The sequence below is a fragment of the Papio anubis genome, chromosome 9 (genome assembly GCF_008728515.1).
Source record: "Papio anubis isolate 15944 chromosome 9, Panubis1.0, whole genome shotgun sequence".
Classification (NCBI taxonomy): domain Eukaryota; kingdom Metazoa; phylum Chordata; class Mammalia; order Primates; family Cercopithecidae; genus Papio; species Papio anubis.
The window spans coordinates 89,909,353-89,931,471 of NC_044984.1; the positions used below are offsets into that span (position 1 = coordinate 89,909,353).

At 39.3% G+C, this 22,119-nt stretch overlaps 1 protein-coding gene across 2 annotated transcripts in view; it reads left to right on the top strand.

The window, feature by feature from the left end:
* Window positions 1-220: 220 nt before the first annotated feature.
* METAP2 (methionyl aminopeptidase 2) overlaps window positions 221-22,119 on the top strand; it is a 41,296-nt gene continuing 19,397 nt past the window's right edge. Inside the window, exons 1-5 of one of the 2 annotated variants that reach the window (XM_003906973.4) lie at window positions 221-1,026; window positions 2,741-2,848; window positions 10,188-10,253; window positions 13,171-13,273; window positions 21,333-21,494. In XM_003906973.4, the coding sequence (XP_003907022.1) occupies window positions 876-1,026; window positions 2,741-2,848; window positions 10,188-10,253; window positions 13,171-13,273; window positions 21,333-21,494 (590 nt within the window). In that variant the 5' untranslated portion in view covers window positions 221-875. The remainder of the gene's footprint in view (window positions 1,027-2,740; window positions 2,849-10,187; window positions 10,254-13,170; window positions 13,274-21,332; window positions 21,495-22,119) is intronic. The other variant, XM_009181449.3, reaches the window with a different exon arrangement.

Here is a 22,119-nt window from a genome sequence, read left to right on the forward strand (position 1 = left end):
ATCACAGTCCACTTACGCCACAAACTAAATCTCAAACTGCGGTTTGAACATGAGGCTCAAAACATAAGAATTAAAGAAATGGGCAAAATTCAATTAGTTTCTGGTGAAACGTCCTAAATCCAAAAGAAAGGTGACCGGAAACAGAGAAAATGGAGTGTGATCTTTTGCATTAATGAGAGATACCGTGTCCCCGTGTGTCAGAACCTGTCATTCTTGTCCTGAATTGGAAAGTGAGCGGAGTGTGACGGGATCCCATCCATCTTGAACCGTCCGGGGTTGAGTAGTACAAGAAACTGATACGGAACTCCAGCTTCCAAAATTCTCTCCAGTGCCTACAGAGCCTCCAGGAGAGCTGTGATTGGGAATGTCAACGCAGATTTGATTAAATCTTAGATTTAAGAGATATGTGGAGTCAAGACAATAGGAAAGTGTACAAGTGAACACATTTCTTAGCCCGTTTCCCCACTGCCTGTGTGATTTATAAAAACGCAAATATAAAATATTTCCGTTCCAGCAGAGACGCCGCTTGCTCCTGCGGGTTGCCCCCCTCCACAGGCATCTCCAGCTGACTCTAGAGCTCAAGCTCCCCTTTAAACTTCACCCTGCGCAAGCAGATTTGCACTGGGAATGCCCGAGGCACCGGACGAAGCAGTCGAGTCTGGCCCCAGTCAACTCCCGCCAGGAGGGGCTCCAAGCCGAGACTCCAGCACGCCCGGCCCGAAGCTAGCTCGACACCCTCAGCTGAGTCGTCCGCCGTCCCAGCATTCCCTGCGACCTTACCATCGAGAGCCGCTTCCGGCGTGGTTGGTGTAGGCGGTGGAGAAGGAGCGGGCCCTCGCCGCTCTGTCTCATTCCCTCGCGCTCTCTCGGGCAACATGGCGGGTGTGGAAGAGGCAGCGGCCTCCGGGAGCCACCTGAATGGCGACCTGGATCCAGACGACAGGGAAGAAGGAGCTGCCTCTACGGCTGAGGAAGCAGCCAAGAAAAAAAGACGAAAGAAGAAGAAGAGCAAAGGGGCTTCTGCAGGTAAAGAGAGTTTTATGTTTTCCCAGTCCCCTCCGGGAATGGCTGAACGGTTTGGCTCAGGCCCGTTGAGGGGGCCGGGACGGGGCTCCGGAGCCCCAGACTAGACTGATTCTTAGGCCTGACAGAGTGGCAAAGCCGGGCTGTAGATTCCCAGTCTGAGAAGAGGCGTCATCTCCTCCTGTGGGACTAGAGAGCTGGTGGGGGAGAAAAAAGTGCCAGAGGTTGGCGTGTGGTACCTCTGGGGTCTCTGGGCCTGAGCCCCTGTATTACCAGAACTCAGCTCCCACGCATATTGTGGCACGGTCTTGAGATTGTGCACAGAGCACAGCCCTACCATCTTTTGCGCGATTTGGCCGCCGCCTCAAAAATCCAATTCTGACCCGTATTGCCGCGTCTTTGCTGGTTTGCTGGAGCAAGCTAGAACATATTTTCTTTGGGGGTGGGGGTGGGGTGGGCAAATAAAATGGAAAGCACACCTCCCCCCACTATCCCGGTTCACGTTGAGGTGGTTGTTGCAGCCTGCACTTTTGGGGTGTTTGTACATCTGTGTATGCCCGCGCACTCGTGTCATTAATTGCAGAATTTGTGGTGGTGATACGAATTTTCACCTACCTAATCCCATAGCATCGCCAACCTTTAGGGCCTTGAGACCTGAATTTAGATGCCACTTGCACGCAGTGCAGATAGGATGTTCTGTGGCTCAGAATGGAACTTCTCAGGTCTTAACCTCTAAATCCACTGGTAAGGCAAGGAGAACTGCTGAGAGTTTACAGTTGGATATTATGAGCTAGGAACTTAAATGTTTTCAGAAGTCTGTTTTTGCTGCACAAGTTCCTTCATCTTAAGAAAAATTATTTTTACTTGTTTCTAATTAAAATCCCCAGAGAAACAGAAAAATGGAGAAGTCGGAGGCGATTAAGATGGAATTGAGAGAGGTCAAAGAGAGCTAATCTTCATCTTTCTGAAATTTTGATTAGATGGGAATGGAAGGAGAGTTGTAGCATTGCTGGAACTCTTCCAGAGCAAAATTTATTACTCTGGTGGCTGTTCCTGGATTTCGAGTGAAATTCAAACACTGCTTTTCGTCTCGTAAGGTGTTCAGCTGACTGATCCTAATGTATTTTTAACAGTTGTATTTCTTAATATGAATTCTCTCCAGTAGCCAGAATGTCACTTCATTTCGTGCTACCTGATACTATTACTGTTAATACATGTAACATATTGCTCCTATAGGTAGGTTATAATCACTTCCAGAGCAGGGGCCTGGTCTTGTGCTTAGATATTTGAGCATTTTACTTTTTTAGTAATGGACTATCTTTGCCTATTTATTTTGACTTCACCCAGCCCATCGTGATATTCTTCTTCATGAAACCAGGCTGCTATTACCTATCTGGTATTTAAGTATTTGTTGAGTCTAATAGCTGACCACTATTACAAGTTAAACTACTTGAGGATAGAGACCAGTTCACACTTTTGTTTATCTTTTAGCTGCTAGTGTGTGTAATGGATATTTTGTTGAGTAAATTAATGAATGGATAGTACTGTGTACGTATGGAAGATTTTTGTCATTAAACGAATTCTGTTATGTTCACAATAATGTTTCTGTTTTTGTTTCCTGAGGAAAGGATTTGTAAGTTTTCCAAGATCATTAGAGCATATTCTGGTGGGAAAGTGTCTGTATTAGATTCGATTTCTGCTATTTTATTTTGATCAGCAGGGGAACAGGAACCTGATAAAGAATCAGGAGCCTCAGTGGATGAAGTAGCAAGACAGTTGGAAAGACAAGCATTGGAAGATAAAGAAAGAGATGAAGATGATGACGGTAAATGGTTAATTTGATCTTTGTGGTTAGAAAAGCTAGAAAATGTAGCTGGACGTGGTGTGATACTGTAATCCCAGCACTTTGGGAGGTCGAGGTGGGCGGATTACCTGAGGTCAGTAGTTCAAGACCAGCCTGGCCAACATGGTGAAAATCCCATCTCTTCTAAAAATACAAAAAAAAATTTAGCCAGGCGTGGTGACACACACCTGTAATCCCAGCTACTTGGGAAGCTGAGGGAGGAGAATTGCTTGAGCCCGGGAGATGGAGGTTGCAGTGAGCTGAGATTGCACCACTACACTCCAGCCTGGCCAACAGAGTGAGACTGTCTCAAAAAAAGAAAAGAAAAGAAAAGCTAGAAAATGTGATATTCCTTCATCAAAATTTACCCATATAGTCTTTTCTCTATATCACTTGTTAGAGCCTCAGTTAATATCACAGATTAAAAAGGAAAAGGTGTTTATTAATAAGTCTTGAAAAAGTTCAGTGTGTTAATTAGCTGTTCGGATAGGACAGATCTCAAGTTTTAAAAATATACTTGGTAGAAGGCAAAGTAGTGAGTATTAGTAAGATTGAGGGATTATTTAACTAATAGTTATTGAAGAATTACTATGTACTAAATACTTTCCTAGGTTATATTCACATACATTCACATTTTAACCTCACAAAGTCAAGCAAAGTAACCTACTTGTGCTTATATATTCATTTTGTTTTTTAGTAATGAACTATCTTTTCCTATTTATTTTGACTTTACCCAGCCTCTCATGGCTTTACCCAGCCATCTCATTTTACAGATAGGGAAGGGGTAGTTACATGATTTACCCAAAGTGACACAGCTACTATGCGTAGAATAGAGCCAGAATTTCAAACCTAGTGCCTGACTGCACGTTTGTTCCTTTTACTCTCTCTCTGTCTCTTTTTTTTTTTCTTTTTGAGACTTAGTCTCGCTCTGTCACACAGGCTGGAGCGCAGTGGTGTGATCTCGGATCACTGCAACCTCCCAGGCTCAACCTGCCTCAGCCTCCCAAGTAGCTGAGATTACAGATGTCTGCCACCATGCCCAGCTAATTTTTTTGTATCTTTAGCAGAAATGGGGTTTTACCATGTTAGCCGGGTTGGTCTCGAACTCCTGACCTCAAGTAATCTGCCCACCTCGGCCTCCCAAAGTGGTGGGATTACAGGCCTAAGCCACTGTGTCCAGCCTGTTCCTTTTACTCTCTATACCAAAATTACCTGTTTTCATTTGCAAAGGATCATATAGGAGTGCACTAAGTTTTATTGTAAATTCCTTGACCCTAACTCCTTGTGGGTGTTTGGGTACAATAAACATTTTTTTTAAGACAGCAGCTGCTAATTGATGTTATCAGTAAAACAGTGGAGGAAGAGACAGGTAAGAAAACTTACTTTTTTCCACCCTCTTTTGGCAGAGGAAAAATGGGGCTTTCCCATTCTTTTTATTTGTAGTTGCCTACTGCTGAGAACATCTGCTCCACCTCAAGCACCACCAGCCTGGGGTTAGGTCTTTAACTGTTAGTTGGGGCTGTACTTTAATTATTGTGTTAGGGTAATGTAGAGTAGTTGTTTTCCTTTAGAGTGATATGTACTCTGCCTTCAAGAAGCTTATAGTGAACATTTGGTGGAAAAAAGTGCCAAGATTCAAGGGAATTATTAGCTTTTCCTCTTCCTTAAACCTCCATTCTACATTGGCTTATGCTTTAGATTATGAACTTATTTTGAGCTCTTCACAAGAAAATGTTTTGTAAATTCAAGGCAATATAATAGGTTGCTGTAGACCCACTATGTATACAATATCATAATGCTTCCTGGGCCTATAAGGCTAGTTAAAAAATACTAGCTGGGTATGATGGTTTATGCCTGTAATCCAGACAAGCCTGGGCAACATAGTGATACCCCATTTCTAACCACCCCCCACCCCGCCCCCCCCCAAAAAAAATCACAGTGCTAATCTTAAAGTGTATCTTGTTCTGTTACATCTCTGCAAAGTTGCCTGTCAGGTTGGAAATCTTCAATGTGTTAAAGAGGATTTTAGGAGTATTTGTAGTTATTTCAGTAATCAGAGTCAGTCTATACTACTTACCTGTTGTTAAGTCTTTGAGGAAATTGAAAGGTAGTGTTTCAAAGTCTTTCTCCTAATGGAAAACGAGACCAAGTGCATCAGCTCTCGCCTGTAATCCCAGCACTTTGGGAGGCCAAGGTGGGTGGATCACCTGAGGTCAGTAATTCAAGACCAGCCTTACCAACATGGTGAAACCCTGTCTCTACTAAAAATACAAAAAATTAGCCGGGTGTGGTGGTGGGTGCCTGTAATCCCAGCTAGTCGGGAGGCTGAGGCGGGAGAATCGCTTGAACCTGGGAGGTGGAGGTTGCTGCCAGTGGAGATTGCGCCATTGCACTTCAGCCTGGGCAACAAGAGTGAAACTATGTCTCAAAAAATAAGAAAAAAAGAAAACTAAGGATATGGTAGACAGACAAAACCTAGAGGTGAGAGGGTATTTGGGTACCTGTAATAAAATTTATTGAAATTTGGTGGTATAATTGTGGGCTGAATGCTGAAGGAAGGCTCATTGGAAGGAATAAAACTGGAGTAAAACCAAATAAAAAACTATTTTGGGTTGGGGTAATGTTAAGAAAGCATTTGAAGCATTGTGATAATACAAGCTTGCCATATGAGGTGATTGACTGAGGGAGCCTTGGAGGTTTTTTGTTTTGTTTTGTTTTTTGAGACGGAGTCTTGCTCTGTTGCCCAGGCTGGAGTGCAGTGGCGTGATCTCGGCTTACTGCAAACTCCGCCTCCCGGGTTCACCCCATTCTCCTGCCTCAGCCTCCCGAGTAGCTGGGACTACAGGCGCCTGCCACCATGCCCGGCTAATTTTTTGTATTTTTAGTAGAGATGGGGTTTCACCATGTTAGCCAGGATGGATGGTCTTGATCTCCTGACCTCGTGATCCGCCCACCTCAGCCTCCCAAAGTGCTGGGATTACAGGCGAGAGCCACCGCGCCCGGCCACCTTGGAGGATTTTTAAGAAATGTTATGAGCCAAGCACAGTGGCTGGTGCCTATAATCCCAGCTACTTGGGAGGCTGGGATGGGAGGATCTTTGAGTATGGGGGCTTCAATGTGCTATGAAAACGCCTGTGACTGGCCACTGCATTCCAACCTGGGTAACATAGTGAGACCCTGTCTCTAAACAAAAAAGAATGTTATGAAATAATAATTTAGGCTTTATTGATACACAGGGTTGTTTAGGAGAAGGAAGTGTGTAGGAAAGGCAAGGAGGAGATCATTTTGGAGGCCTCTTAGAAATAGCCCAGGCATATGGTAATGAAGATGTAAACTGGTAGTCATAAATAGGCATGGAGAGGATGGATCCATTGAACCGTACTGTGGAAGCAGAATTCAAAAGACTTGGAGACTTGCATTCTGGGAGCAGGAGTAAGGCATTAGTGGACTCTGAGAGTTTGAGCTTGGATGGCAGAATGTTGCTGCTGTTGGCTGAAATAGTGAAGTTGGGAAAGAGCCAGTTAGACATTGGGGGAGAGATTTGCAGGCAGAGGGTACTAAGTTTAATTTTAGATGTGCTGAATTGGAAACTGGGGTATTGGTATAAAAAGTTGACCCTGTGGGCATCTGACAATGTGCTGGAGGCAATTCATTCAATACATTTTGAGTCCGGCTCATTAACATATAATTTCCCTAAAATAATAGTCACTTCTTTTTTTTTTTATTTTTGAGATAGAGTCTCACTCTGTTGTCCAGGCTGCAGTGCAGTAGCACAATCTCAGCTCACTGCAACCTCTGCCTTCTGGGTTCCAGCAATTCTCTTGCCTCAGCCTCCCAAGTAGCTGGGATTACAGGTGCTCGCCACCAGTCCCGGCTAATTTTTATATTTTTAGTAGAGACAGGGTTTCACCATGTTGGCCAGGCAGGTCTCGAACTCCTGGCCTCAAGTGATCCACCCGCCTCAGCCTCCCAAAGTGCTGTGATAACAGCACTTTGTCACCCTTTTTAAGTGTATAGTTTGGCGAGTTTTGACAAAGTATGCAGTTGTGTAACTACTACCACAACCTAAAATACAGACCATTTCCATGTAACATTTCCATCTCCAGGAAAAAGTTGTGTCTCTTGTAGTCGGTTCTCTTGCACTATACCTAACCCTTGGCAATCACTGATACATTTTCTGATCCTAGTTTTGGCCTTTCCTGGAGTATCCTGTAAATGGAATTATTTGGTATGTAGTTTTTTGTGTGTTTGGCTTGTTTTACATAGCATAGTACTTTTGACAGTCATTGAGTTGTGCATATATCAATAGCACATTCGTTTTTATTGCTGAGTGGTATTCCTGATATGTTTACCCTTTTACATTGAACAATATTTGGGGTGTTTACAGTTTTGGTCTATTGTGAATGAAGTTACTATGAACATTTGCATATGAGTCTATGTGTAGATATGTTTTCATTTCTCTTGGGTAAATAGGACTGGGTTGCCTGTCATGGTAAGTATGTGTTTAAACTCATAAGAAGCTGTCTGGTTTCCAAAGTGGCTGTGCTGTTTTGCATTCCTCTCAGCAGTGGTTGAGAGTTTCAGGTTGTTTGTATCCTTGTAAGGACTTGGTATGTGTCTGTTTTAAAATTTTAGTCTTTGATAACGGGTATGTAGTGCTTTGTCATTGTGGTTTTAATTTGCACTTCCCTAATGATACTGAGCATCTTTTCATGTTTTTATTTGCTCTTTCCTTTTTCTTTGGTAAAGTGTTTGTTCACGTCTTTTGTCCATGTTTTATTGGGTTATTTGTCATCCTATTGAATTGTAATAGTTCATTGTATATTCTGGATGCAAGTTCTTTATCAGATAATATGTTTTACAGATATTTCTATGGGATGGCTGTTCACCTGGTTAATGGTATTGCTTATAGGACAGTTTTAATTTTCTATTTTTTAAATTTATGGGTAGTGCTTTTTGTGTCCTGTCTAAAAAGTTAAGTCATTGCTGTCTCTAAGGTCACAAAGATGTTCTCTGTTCTCTCCAAGAAGTTTTGTAAATTTTTAGCTGGTACGTTTAGGTCTATGGTTCATTTAGAGTTAATGTTTCTAGATAGTGCAAGGCAAAGCTTAAAAGCTTGAGACTTTTTTTTTTTTTTTGGTAGTATGGATTTCCAGTTGTCATTCAACAGATATGAATTGATTTGGGCATAGTAGTAATACAAATAAACATACACAGCCTCTGCTGGCTGGGCCTGGTGGCTCATGCCTATAATCTCAGCACTTTGGGAGGCTGAAATGCGATTCGAGACCAGTCTGGGCAACTTAGTGAGACCTTGTCTCTGCAAAAGATTAAAAAACATGAGCCGGGTATAGTGGTGCGTGCCTGTAGTCTCAGCTATTCAGGAGGCTGAGGTGGGAGGATTTCCTGAGTCTGGGAGATTGAGGCTGCAGTGGGCTGTGATCCTGCCACTACACTCCAGCTTGGGCAATAGAGGGAGACCCTGTCACAGAAAAACAAATAAAAACAACCATCTCTGCCTATGAAGAATATGCTGGGATACTATGAAGAAAAGACATGTAAAAGCACAAATTGCAACATGGTATAATGGTTGGAACTATAAACATGTACAGATTAATATTCAGATCCTGGCTCTTCTGCCATCCTGGCACAAAGGTCTATAAATGGTGGCTGTTTTTCTGTACTGAATACAGACATTGGACATTAAATAAGGTAATTAGCCTCAAAAGGATGGAAGTATCCATGAAGGACCTTTTTGTTCCATTTTAAAGATGAAGAAACCAGGGTAGAGAGAGACTAAATAACTTGCCCAGGGTCACACAGATGGAAAGATTTTTTTAGTGTGTGTTTAATATTGGTTATGTATCTTGAAGTGTTTGTTTTAGGTTGTGCTACATACACTAGTATAGTGCTACATACACTAGTCACAACCTAAAACAAATACTTCAAGATACATAACCAATTTTAGTCTGGAAAAAACTATTGTTTCTCTAGAACAGAAACTGTCTTATTTTTCTGTCCCTATTGCCTGGCACTTAAGAACCCAACAAACACTTAATAGAATGAAGAAAGTTACTGTTAACATAATAGTGCATGATATGTGAATTATATTATAATTTTTGTTTTTTTTTTTTTTTTTTTTTGGTGCTTTTTGTTAGATTTTTGGATCTAAAAATCCATAATGAGTAAGTCAGCAATATTTGTGTTTTGGGTTTGTTGTTGGTAGGTTACAAGATTTCCTTCCCATCACCCAGGCTGGCATGCAGTGGCTGGATCTCAGCTCACTGCAGCCTTGACTTCCCTGGCTCAGGTGATCCTCCCACATCTCAGCTTTTCAAGTAGCTGGGACTATGGGTGCATACCACCACACCTGGATAATTTTTTTTGTACTTTAGTAGAGACAGGGTTTCACCATGTTGTCCAGACTGGTCTCAAACTCCTGGGCTCTAGTGATCCACCTACCTCAGCCTCCCAAAGTGCTAGGATTACAGGTGTGAACCCCTGTACCTAGCCTAATATTTGTATTTCTGCTGTTCTCTTCTGCTTGCTAGGTTTCTGATAATTTCATAAGATTGAACATAAGAAATGGTGATTTTGAGGCTGGGTATGGTGACTCATGCCTATAATCCCAGGACTTGGGAGGCCAAGGCTGGCGAATCACTTGAGGTCAGGAGTTCAAGACCAGCCTGGTCAACATGGCAAAACTCCATCTCTACTAAAAAAATACAAAAAATTAGCCAGGCATGGTGGCATGTACCTGTAATCCCAGATACTTGGGAGGCTGAGACACGAGAATCACTCAAACCTGGGAGGCGGAGGTTGCAGTGAGCTGAGATTGTGCCATTGCACTCCAGCCTGGGCAACAGAGCTACACCCTGTCTCAAAAAAAAAAAAAAAAAAGAAAAGAAAAGAAAAGAAATGGCAATTTTGTAAGTCAAAAATGGTCAAGTATTGGCATTTTCATATAGTTCAACCTGCGTAAGTCCTAGATCACGTTACCTCCCACTTGCTAAACTATTGCTTCCTGTTTCTAAATTTTTTATAGAGATGGAGTGTCACTATGTTGCCCAAGCTGGATTCCAACTCCTGGGCTCAAGTGATCCTCCCACCTCAGCTTCCCTAGCAGCTGGGACTATAGGCGTGTGCCACCACACCTGGCAGCTGCTGCCTATGTCTTATTTCAGTGAAAGAATAAATGTAAACAAGATAAACTAATGTTTATTCATTTATTGAATAGAACAAATACTTGTCTTCTTGTACTTTCTTTGCCCTTCTGCTTATGAGGTTTAAATGAACACATACTTGAAATGTCTTTTCTTAGATGGAGATGCCGATGGAGATGGAGCAACTGGAAAGAAGAAGAAAAAGAAGAAGAAGAAGAGAGGACGTTAGTGTCTTAAGTTAATGTTAATTGATATATTAGAAGTGGTTATTCGGCCGGGCGCGGTGGCTCACACCTGTAATCCCAGCTACTCGGGAGGCTGAGGCAGGAGAATCGCTGGAACCCAAGAGGCCGAGGTTGCAGTAAGCTGAGATCATGCCACTGCGCTGCAGCCTGAGCAACAGAGTGAGACTCTGTTTCAAAAGAAAAAAAGAAGTGGTTATTCACTGACAGGTTTGAAGAGTAGGTTTGAAGTTTCTTAAGGTCCTAAGATATGTTAGGGAAATAAACTTAGGCTTAATAGAAGCAGAATTTAGTGAAACTAGTAATTATTTAGAAAATAACTGGTTTGACAATCCTGTATTTTCTTTAGCTATTAACTCAGCTAAGGGATATCAATATGAATTGGTTGCATTTTACTGCAAGTTAGGGATGAGTTTCTAAAAGTTTTGTGATTTAGAACTTGCATAATTTAAAGAAAAATTCTGTCAAGAATGGCCAAAGTGGTGCCACTGTGGTGATAGGGTAAATGTTGTTTGTAATTTACCTTCCAGTTTTTAAATTATGAGATTCTTGATGAGTATTTAATGAGGAGTCCCATTATTTAAAATGTGTGCATATGGTGAGACTTTATTATTAACAATAATTTTTATATTGTACTATCAGATTTGTATAAAATATCCTACTTGTTTTGAGTTTCTGTAAGTGCCACAACCAAACATCATCGGGGCCTGAAAATACATTAGGGAGACTAAAGGGAGATTTCATAGTGTTGAGGAAGAAAGGTTGGGTTGAGAATGACAACATGTAAGTTTTAATCTTGGATGCCATTTGGGCTGTTGTAGACCACTGAATGTCTGGTTATGCCTTCCTTTAAAATTTTTCAGGCTAAAATTTTATGAATCAGAATTCTGGGGGCTTGATGGTGATTCCCCTGGTCTCCAGGTGGAGGTGGGATAGCCTTCTTTGCGTTCAGGCATCCATCATTACTAGATCCTTCTACTCTAAGAAGAGGATGTCAACTATTCTTGTAGCCTGTGAGTGCCCATGAGTCTCTATTTGATGAGCACAGGATAATTGCATTCCAGGAATCTTCCAGGGGCTGTAATGTCCGATTCTTTTCATTAAAAAAATTATTGTGTTTGGCTAAGAGGAAATAGCATACCTGAGAATGAATTAAGAGATACCTATTTCTTTTTCTTTTTTTTTTTTTTTTTTGAGACGGAGTCTAGCTCTTGCCCAGGTTGGAGTGCAGTGGCCAGATCTCAGCTCACTGCGGCTCCTCCTCACCGGCTTACCATCTCCTGGCTCAGTCCTCCTGAGTAGCTGGGACTACAGGCGCCTCCTCACTTCACCTCCTCCCCGGCTGTTTTTTTTTTTTTGTATTTTAAGAGAGACGGTTTCAATTCCTGTTAACCAGGATGGTCTCTGATCTCCTGATCTTGTGATCCTACTGCCTCGCGCCTCCCAAAGTGCTGGGATTCAGGCTTGAGCCACTGGCTACCGGAAGATACCTATTTCTTAAAAAAAAAAAAAAAAAAGAGATACTTATTTCTCCAAATACTCTAAAATTGCACCCTTCTGAAGGCAGACCAGCAGGGAGGAGTGTTGTTAGAAGACTGTTTTATATTTGCCCTTGATAGAATTCTTCTGACAGATGTTTAAGTATGATGCCATTAACCTTTGTTGTGCTTCCTCTGAGGATGTTGCTGAATGTACTGTTCGTTATATTTCTTTATGATGTACTCCTTTTTTTTTTCTGCTTAGTATCAAGGATAATTGTGTTTTTTTCTGAGTATCAGTCTGTTTCCTCTCAGAACCACTGTGGCCTGTGCAAATAATATATATATATTTTTTAATGTTGGCTACTAAAGGGCTTAGAGCCAAATTTGTGGTTTTTATATTGGCCTCATTTCAGGTACTATTTTATGTTCTTGTTTTGGTTTTTACTAATTTACTTTGAATGTCTCTTATTTGTTTATTTTTTATATCCTGGTAGACTTCTTGAATCATTTCTGGAACAAGCCAAATAGTATAATCATGGGCAGTTCACTGCCCTCATTTTCCTCATCTATAGAGTGGGAAAATTATAAATGATAGTTAATGATAACTATAGTACAGGTTATTACAGATAATTCACAGTTTTATATAATGACTTGGATGTAATACATTATAATTTTCAAAGGTTATCCAGGATTTCATCTGATTGTTCATTTTGTAGATGAAGAAACTGAGGATTCGTACTATTTAGCCATTTGTTCAAGTCACAGCTAATAAGTGGTAAAGACTAGACTTTAACTTTGATATTCTGATTACAAATTGTATATTTTTTCTCTAATGATCTTTTTAAGTCCCTTACCATGTAATTTATGCACAATATAAAAGGCATCTTTATCAGATTTGTAGATGAGATAAAGTTGGAGTGATAAAATACTTGGACAAAAATCAAGATTTCAGAAAACCAGAATTGATTATGTATGCTCTTAACTTTTATACCTAATATACTCTTGAAATAATAGTTTTTCTTATTTTATTAATATATATTAGGTTTATATTTTCATTTTATTGCTATAGGACTTCTTATTACTTTGGTTTGTACTTGTGAAAGCCAACCTCTCTATGCTATTCCATCTCTAGTATAGTGAATGAAGATGAAAACATTAGAAGTGTGCGTTTTGCCAAGGCACGTACTGTTTAAATACATAGTGGAGTTCTGAGGAGTTAAAAATTTCTTTTTCCCAAGCAGCAATAAATCAGTGAGGAGGTAGCCAGCGTGAAGTATCTTCTGCTTTTAACTGTGACAGCAAGGAGGAGGTTCCTTAAAATCAGAACATATAACCACCATTAGGAACTGAGAAAACTCTAATAAGTGCTTAATTTTATTTTTAACTACAGAAGTTAATGCTTTATTTGTATCTCACAGCAAAAGTTCAAACAGACCCTCCCTCAGTTCCAATATGTGACCTGTATCCTAATGGTGTATTTCCCAAAGGACAAGAATGCGAATACCCACCCACACAAGATGGGTAAGGATCATCAAATCACTTCCAGTTTAATTTTTGACAGTTATAGCTTAGCAATAAAGCAGATTTGACATTTCTCAGAACTTTGCTCCACTACTTTAATAAATGCTTATAAATTTGTCATAAAGAAGATACAGTAGAAGCCCTCTTATCCAAAATGATTGGGACCAATAGCAGGTTATTGGTCATTTAAAAAGTGTATTAAACTGAGGATCACAAAATAAAAATTCTTGTAGATAAAGGTTAACTTAAATTTGTTTTTCACCTCTCTTGAAATTTGGATGTGGATTAGTACTTCCCCCCCTCATATGTATTCATAATGCGTTATCTACAATTCCATTTGGGGTTTCTGAGTGACACAAGGGTTGATGTCTACTATATCTTTACTTTTTTTCCCTGAAACCTTTTGATAGTTCTTACCTACACTTAATTTGACAGAAGTATTTTTTGATGACTTACCCTTATTGAGATTTATCAGGGTAGTTTTCATGGAAACAGTTTTTTAAATATTATTATTATTTTTTTTTTGAGGCGGAGTTTCACTGTTGTTGCCCAGGCTGGAGTGCAGTGCTGGGATCTTGGCTCACTGCAACGTCTGCCTCTTGGGTTCAAGCGATTCTCCTGCTCCAGCCTCCCAGTAGCTGGGATTACAGGCATGCACCACCCGCCTGGCTAATGTTATATTTTTAGTAGAGACGGAGTTCCTCCATGTTGGTCAGGCTGGTCTTGAACTCCCAACCTCAGGTGATCTGCCTGCCTTGGCCTCCCCTAAGTGCTGGGATTACAGGGGTGAGCCACCGCGCCCCGTCAATATAACATTATTAAATCACATCATTACCATAACAAGTACAGATGACTTAAACAGTCTTGGGAACAAATTCACCTGATTCTTCAAGGTGTTCTGTAAGGATACATTTCACATGGTTAGCAGAAGTGGCATTATGCAGACATATTGAGAGCATGGAAGCTGGGACCAAACTATCTGCATTTGAATCCCAGTTCTAATGTTTATTAGCTTTGTGACTTGGGCAAGTAATTATCACATCTGTGCTTTTATCTCCTCATCCATAAAATGGGTACTCTGCGGGGTCATGGTGAGGAATGATACATATACATAGCACTTGGAAGAGTAGATGCGTAGTAAACATAAAGCAAGCCTAGTTCCTGTTATTTAGAGTAATAACCTGTCACCCACAGTATTTATAATACCGTGGACATTGATCAGTATGTTTTACAGAGGGAATTAAGAGTATTGTTTAATCCAGTGGTTGCAGTCATTGGTTAAGAAAGCTTCTACTGTAGCTCTTGTTTTCTTGGCCTATAAAGACACCATTATTTTTTTTTAAGTGTAAAAAAGAAAAGAAGAAAGAACATACTGTTGTTACATTACCACCTGCTCCCTCATTTCCAGTTATGAATGTTCTTAGGGAATAAGTCTGTGAAATTTTGGAATTATATGGCATGGGCTTCTTTTCTTTGAATTTGAAATCATCAGTTGTCCCTATCTTTTTTTTTTTTTTTTTTTTTTTGAGATGGAGTCTCGCTCTGTCACCCAGGCTGGAGTGCAGTGGCCAGATCTCGGCTCATTGCAAGCTCCACCTCCCGGGTTCACGCCATTCTCCCGCCTCAGCCTCCGAGTAGCTGGGACTACAGGCGCCCGCCACCACGCCCGGCTAGTTTTTTGTATTTTTAGTAGAGACGGGGTTTCACCATGTTAGCCAGGATGGTCTCGATCTCCTGACCTCGTGATCCACCCGCCTCGGCCTCCCAAAGTGCTGGGATTACAGGCTTGAGCCACCGCGCCCGGCCAGTTGTCCCTATCTTAAAAGCACCTATTTTTAAAATGCCACAGATACAGATAATTTTACATTAATAAATTCTTATAGTACACATGATATGATCACATTTATTTTTAAATACAATCTCTTAATTTTTTTTTTTTTTTTTTTTTTGCTTGTTCCCTCTTCTTTTCCTTCCTTCCAGACCCATGTTAACCACCTAGCAGGTAGCCTTCCATATTTTTTTCTATGCTCATGTATGTATACATCTGTCTGTTTATGTAAGGGAATGTTTGATCATTGTTTGTTTTACAAAAATGGAATCATAGGCACACTTTCCTCCATCTTTTCTCATTCAGGGCTAACCCTTGGAAGTTCCTCCAAGTCAGTTAGAATAGTTATATTATTATCTTGAATGGCTTCATAATATTCCATGGTGTGAGTGTACCGCACTTTATTCCACCATTCTCTAGCTGATGGCCATTGCTTTTGTCTGCAATAATATTGCCACTATAAACCGTTCTGCAGTAAACCTCCTTAGGTAAATAGGTAGCTGGATATATAGTGTATTTTTCTCTCTCTCTCTCTCTCATATACTGGTAGTTATATTCTGAAATAATTTTTTAGGAGTGAGATTGATTAATCAAAGAATATATTAATAATTTCCAGTTCTTATACTACTAGTGATTTCGTGCATCTTTTGATCGTTGGCTTTGTTTATGATATCTTTTGCTCTTCCAGAAGTAAATGTTTAAATGCATTATATGTCCATGTTTAATACTTCCGAGTTCCCAGTAGTCTCTTAGATTTTCTTGAACACCTATTTTGTGTTTTATGACATCTTTAATCTGGAATTTTTTGTGTAAGGTTGGGAACACTAATTTTATTTTTCTTTCCAGTGCAGAGTCAGTTTATTGTTTATTAAATAATCCCTCCTACTGAATTGAATGACTGCCTTTGTCACATGCTGTATTCCCATGTATGTAATGGAATCAGTTTCTGGATTATTTACTCTGCTCCACTGATCTGTTTCTTATGCTAATACCATTTTAATTTGATATCCCAAACAATTCTCTTTAATACCTAGCTACTCTCAGTCATGTAGTCTTACACACACACACACACACACACACACACAAACACAAACAAATGTCCTTGTTAGAATTCTCATCAGAATTGCATTTATATTTATGTATTAGTTTCTGAAAATTGACAGTTTTATCACCTTGTCTTATCCAATGTCATGGAATGTTTTTGATACTTTTTTTCACTTAATTCAATTTTTTTTTCCAGGTAGGTTCTAGCCCTTTTTAAATTTATTCTTAAGTGTTTTATGGTTTTTGTTAGTGATGTGAATTAAATATTTTAATCCCATTTCTGTTTCTCTAGAGTGGAGGAAAGCCATTGATTTCTTATACTTGTTAACAGATTGTTAATACTTTCAACAATGTGAATATTGTGGAACATTTGAAGTGGTATTTAATGCATGAAAAAAATGAGATTTTTGTAAACCTCAAAAACTTCCTTTTCCTTACTCTCAGCTTCTATTGAAGTTAAATAAGAATAACTTCTGTTTTTGAAATAATAAGGGAAGATATTAATTACATGTTACAATACTTTTCAAAGTAATTGTCTTAAATATTGCAGTATTGTATGTTATCCTGGAGAAATACAGAATAGGTATAAGATAGTATGGTGTGTTTGCTTTTTAATAAAACTCAATACTTTTTACATTCATATAACCAGTTTTGACTATTTGCAAATAGATCAGATTCAGTATTCTTACAGATTTGATATAGTTTGTATCTTTCCTTCATTGTTTTATTAATAAACTTTTATTGGAAAGTGAATGAATTATCACAAATAACTCACCTTTGAAACTACTCTAGGTTAAGTGTATTTTTAAAAACTTCTTATTTTGTACAAAATTAATTGGGCGTGGTGGTGCATGCCTGTAATCCCAGCTAATTGGAAGGCTGAGGCAGGAGAATCTGTTGAACCTGGGAGGAGGAGGAGGTTGTGGTGTACTGGAGATCACACCATTGTACTCCAGCCTGGGCAACAAGAGCGAAACTCTCTCTCAGAAAAAACTCAAAAAACTTCTTATTTTGAAATAATTTTATACTTCCAGAAAAGCTACAAGCATAGTACAAAGAATTCCCAGATACCTTTCACCTAGATTTCCTTTGTTTTGCCACATTGTTTTATTCTTTATCTCAGTGAAATATAACAAGTATGCATATTGTCATATACAAATAACATTCCATTTTCTCCTTGGAAGACAGATACAAGGCAAATGTGAAAAATGTTAAACTGGTGAGTCTGTATATATATAGTTTTTTTTCTTTTTTTGTTTTGTTTTGAGACAAGGTCTCACTCTGTCAGCCAGACTGGAATACAGTGGTGTGATCATAGCCCACTGTAGCCTGGAACTTCTGGGCTCAAGCAGTCCTCCTGCATTGGCCTTCCAAAGTGTTGGGATTACAGGCGTGTGCCACCACACCCGACATAGTATTTTTTTTTCTGGGCCATTTGAGATCAGACTGCATTTTTGGCTGTAATACTAGGTAATGTATATACAGTATCCTTTTCAGGGTGTTATATCTAGAGACATACAATGTCAATTTGTTCCTTATTGGTGATGTTTGATTTTTACCGTTTGTTTAAAGTATTAGCCAGTTTCTCAAGTGTATTGTTACTAATTTTTTCCTCTTGTAATTATTAACTTGTGGGTAGTTGTTTTGAGTGTATCCACACGACTGTTGTGAACTCTTCTCACACATAGCTTGAAACCTTTTTTTTTTTTTTTTTTTTTTGAGATGGAGTGTTGCTGTATTGTCCAGGCTGGTTTACAATTTCTAGGCTCAAGTTATCCTCCCATCTTACCCTCCTAAGTAGTTTTGAAACAAATTTTTAATAGTTATAGTAATGTTTGTTTACTTTCTAAAACCAGGATCCACTTGAGGTTCTCATTGCATATGGTTAGAGGCCTCACCTTTTTCTCTTTTCTCTTCAGTGCCCCATCTCTTTGAAGCAATCAGGCAGTTGTAGAACGTCTCATGTTGTGGGATTTCTCCGATTGTTTCCTTGTGGGATGTTGAACTTTTTTCTCTATTTCTGTGTTTTCTGTAAACCGGAATTAGGTGTTAATGGGCTTAGATTAGATTTAGGTTAAACATTTTTGACAGAGGTATAAAATAAGTGATTATGATCTTCACATTGTACCATATTCTGCTATATTAGATGTAATGTCAGGCTATCCTACTGTTTTATTGTGTTTTACCTCTTGATTAATGTGATGGCCAACTCTTTTTTTTTCCCCCCCTTTAAAGGTACTTTTTGCTTTTTGCAGTTTCCAAGTAATCTGTGGGGCTACTTTGGTATCATTTGGAGTATCTATCTTCCTTCCTTTTCTTCCTATTTAGTTTATGCAAACTTGAGAAGAAAGGAATATCCTTTTCTTAACAACTTTTCACTTAATTCTTTTAATATCCATTGATGATCCTTGCTTTTATGGGTTATTTCATTGGTAACGGCAAAATGGTGGATTTTTAATTCTTTCATTCCTTCTACATTTATTAGGTGATATTATTCTGTAAGAATTTTCTCTATCAACTGGGAATCAACTATAGTTCCTTCTTGTAGTCAGAGTTAAAATGTGCTTTATTTCTTACCCTTTAAGTACCAGTTTTTAAAGGAAGGACTTTATGTGATATACGCATACATTTTAATTGTTTTTATTATTTTTTTGAAACAGGGCCTCACTCTGTCGCCCAGGCCGGAGTGCAGTGGTGCAGTCTTGGCTCACTGCAACCTCTGCCTCCCAGGCTCAAACAGTTCTTGTGCCTGAGCCTCCCGAGTGGCTGGGACTACAGGCATGCACTGTCATGCCTGGGTAACTTTTTGTATTTTTAGTAGAAACAGGGTTTTGCTTTGTTGCCCAGACTGGTCTCGAACTCTTGAGCTCATGCAGTCTGCCCCCCTTGGCCTCCCAAAGTGCTAGGATACAGATGTGAACGACCACGCCCGGCCATTACTGTTTTTTGAGATAGGGTCTCATTCTGTCACCCAGGCTGGAGTGCAGTGGTGAGATCATAGCTCAGTACAGCCTTGACCTCTGGGGCTCAAGTGATCCTCCCACCCCATCTCCCAAGTAACTGGAATTACAGGCATGTACCACCTCGCCTGGCTAAAATTGTTTTTTCTTTTTGTAGAAATGGAGTCTTGCTATGTTGCTCAGGCTGGCCTTGAACTTCTGGGCTCAAACAGTCCTCCTGCCTCAGCCTACCAAATGGCTGGGATTTTAGGCATGAGCCACTGCACCTGGCCTATTGTGTGTGTGTGTGTGTTTATGTTTATATGTGTATATACACACACACACACACACATGTGTATATATATGTGTGTATGTATATATTTTGGTAGAGACAGGGTCTCACTGTGTCACCCTCGATTGTCTCGAACTGTTGTCCTCAAGCAATCCTCCCACTTTGGCCTCCCAAACTGTTGGTATTATAGGAGTAAGTCACTGTGCCTGGCTTTAATTGCTATACTTTTGTTTAATTGACTGAACAAAATAAGATCAAATGTAGGAAAATAATATTCTTAGTAAAGGTGTGAGGCAGATTTAAAAAAAATTTTTTAGTCCACTTATAAGGAATTTTTGGGGAGTCTGGAATTATAGACCCTGACACTACGTTTCTTGTATTGTTAATAACTTTCTATTTGAACTCGAGACTTTGAGCAAAAGAATTTCTTTAATTCCGTTTCTTTTTTCTTTATTATTTATTTTTATTTTTTATTTTATGTTTTTAAAGACAGGGTCTTGGTCTGTTGTCCAGGCTGGGGTATAGTGGTGCAATCATAGCTCACTGTGTCCTTGAACTTCTGGGCTCAAGTGATCCTCCTGCCTCAGACTCCTGAGTAGCTGGGATTACAGGGATAAGCCCAATGCCCAGCTAATTTTTTTTTTGGTAGAGACAGAGTCAGAGACAGAGTCAGGTTGGTCTTGAACTACTAGCCTCAAGTGATCCTCCCACCTTGGCCAGGGTCTGTAGTTTAGGGCAGAGTTGAGTGAACTTTTTCTTCGAAAGGCATGTAGTAAATATTTTAGGCCTTGAGTGTTACTTAGCTTTGCCATTATAGCATGAAAATAGCTGTAGACAGTACATAAATGAGTGGGCACATGTTGCAATAAAATTTTATTTACAAAACAGAGGAGGCAAATAGCAGTACCTTGAAGTTATCACTTTTACACTTGTGTAATTTATACTTGGTGATCACTAAGTTGCAAACTGTATATTCAGTATTTAAGAAAGTGTGAAAGTTGTTTAGATTTTTAAAAAATATATCGTTTTAAAGCAGTTAATGTTTTTCCTGCTTACAGGGAGTCATGGATCTCATTCCCAGATACTGAATAAAAATTTCTATCAGATGGGGTGACTCACGCCTATAATCCGAGCCACTCAGGAGGCTGAGGCAGGGGGATCACTTCAGGGCAGGAGTTCGAGATCAGCCTGGACAAAATAGCAACCCCATTTCTTTAAATAAAAAGTTTTTTAAAATTAGCTGGGTGTGGTGGTATGCACCTGTATACTCCCAGCTGCTTGGGAAGCTGAGGCAGGAAGAACCTAGGAGTTTGAGGATGTAGTGAGCTATGATCACATCACTGCATCTGCGTGGGTGACAGAGTAAGACCCTTGTCTCTTAAAAAAGAAGTTCGTTAGCACTGGCAGTTTTAAAATGTGAGCCATGTCTTTCAAGGAAGAATACCTCTTATATTTATATATACAATTAGAAAAACCCAGCACATGCATGTAATACGTGTTTTGAGGAAGTATGTGCAGATTTCCAAGTCAGTTTCTTCGGTTATTAGTTACCCTGTTGGCAAAATTAAATGCAAATTGTTGTTGTGCTCCTTTGAAGTCTCTAAAGTATATAAGACCTCAAGTGGAAGGATGACTCCTACCTACTCTGATTCTAGGACTCTTCAGACTTTTCTGATTCTTTTGTTATCTTTTTGTGTTGTCAGGGTGTTAGTTCCTCTGACTGAATGAAATCTCACAGGAGGATTTTTTTCCTCCCTTAGAGTCTTAAAATGATTTTAGTTTCATTTGGGTTGGTTGCAATACTTCTCTTTGTATTTCAGAAACTTTGTTGACATAAACTGAATATGTAATGTATTTTTATTTGAACTGTCTTATTACTTAGTATAGTTGTATCTCCCTCAGCTTTTATGCTTGTTCTGCTGTTTTATGACTAATAGTATGCTATGCCCACTCAAGGCGAACAGCTGCTTGGAGAACTACAAGTGAAGAAAAGAAAGCATTAGATCAGGCAAGTGAAGAGATTTGGAATGATTTTCGAGAAGCTGCAGAAGCACATCGACAAGTTAGAAAATACGTAATGAGCTGGATCAAGCCTGGGATGACAATGATAGAAATCTGGTAAAAGGAATATTTTTTTGTAAGAACATGATAAAAACATGTTTATAAGTACAAACTCTCCAATTATAATGTTTGGCTTTCATTACCACTTTGCTAAATCTTTAAGTAAAGGTTATAGAAATGTCTTCTAGATTATTTTAGTGTCACTATGAGAAAAGCATGAAGAGGAGTACACATTGGCACCTCAGCCACCCTATTTTGTGTGCAGTCATTACTGATTATTTTCTGTCTGGAAATGTTATTTTGCTATCTAATAATTCATACTAAGAAATAAAAAAGTATTGGAGCAATTGCCCAAACACAGAACATGATGATAATACAGTAACAAAACCAAGTAATTATTTCTCTAGTTTTTCCTTTTGATAAATGATTAGTATAACATGTAATTCTCTGATTCCTACAATTTAAAAAATATACAACATGAACAAATAAGATCAGCATTTAAATTGGTCTAAGTTATACTCTTATTTTCTAGTAAATTTAGTTAAAAGTGGAGTGTGTTTTCTCTGTTTCTAACAGAATCAAATTCCTTGGCTTCTAAAGATAAGCTATTTTCATAGCATCAGAGAACTGTTATTTATATTCAGAAAGTGCTCAGATCATTCTCAGAAAGTAAGGTTTTCGG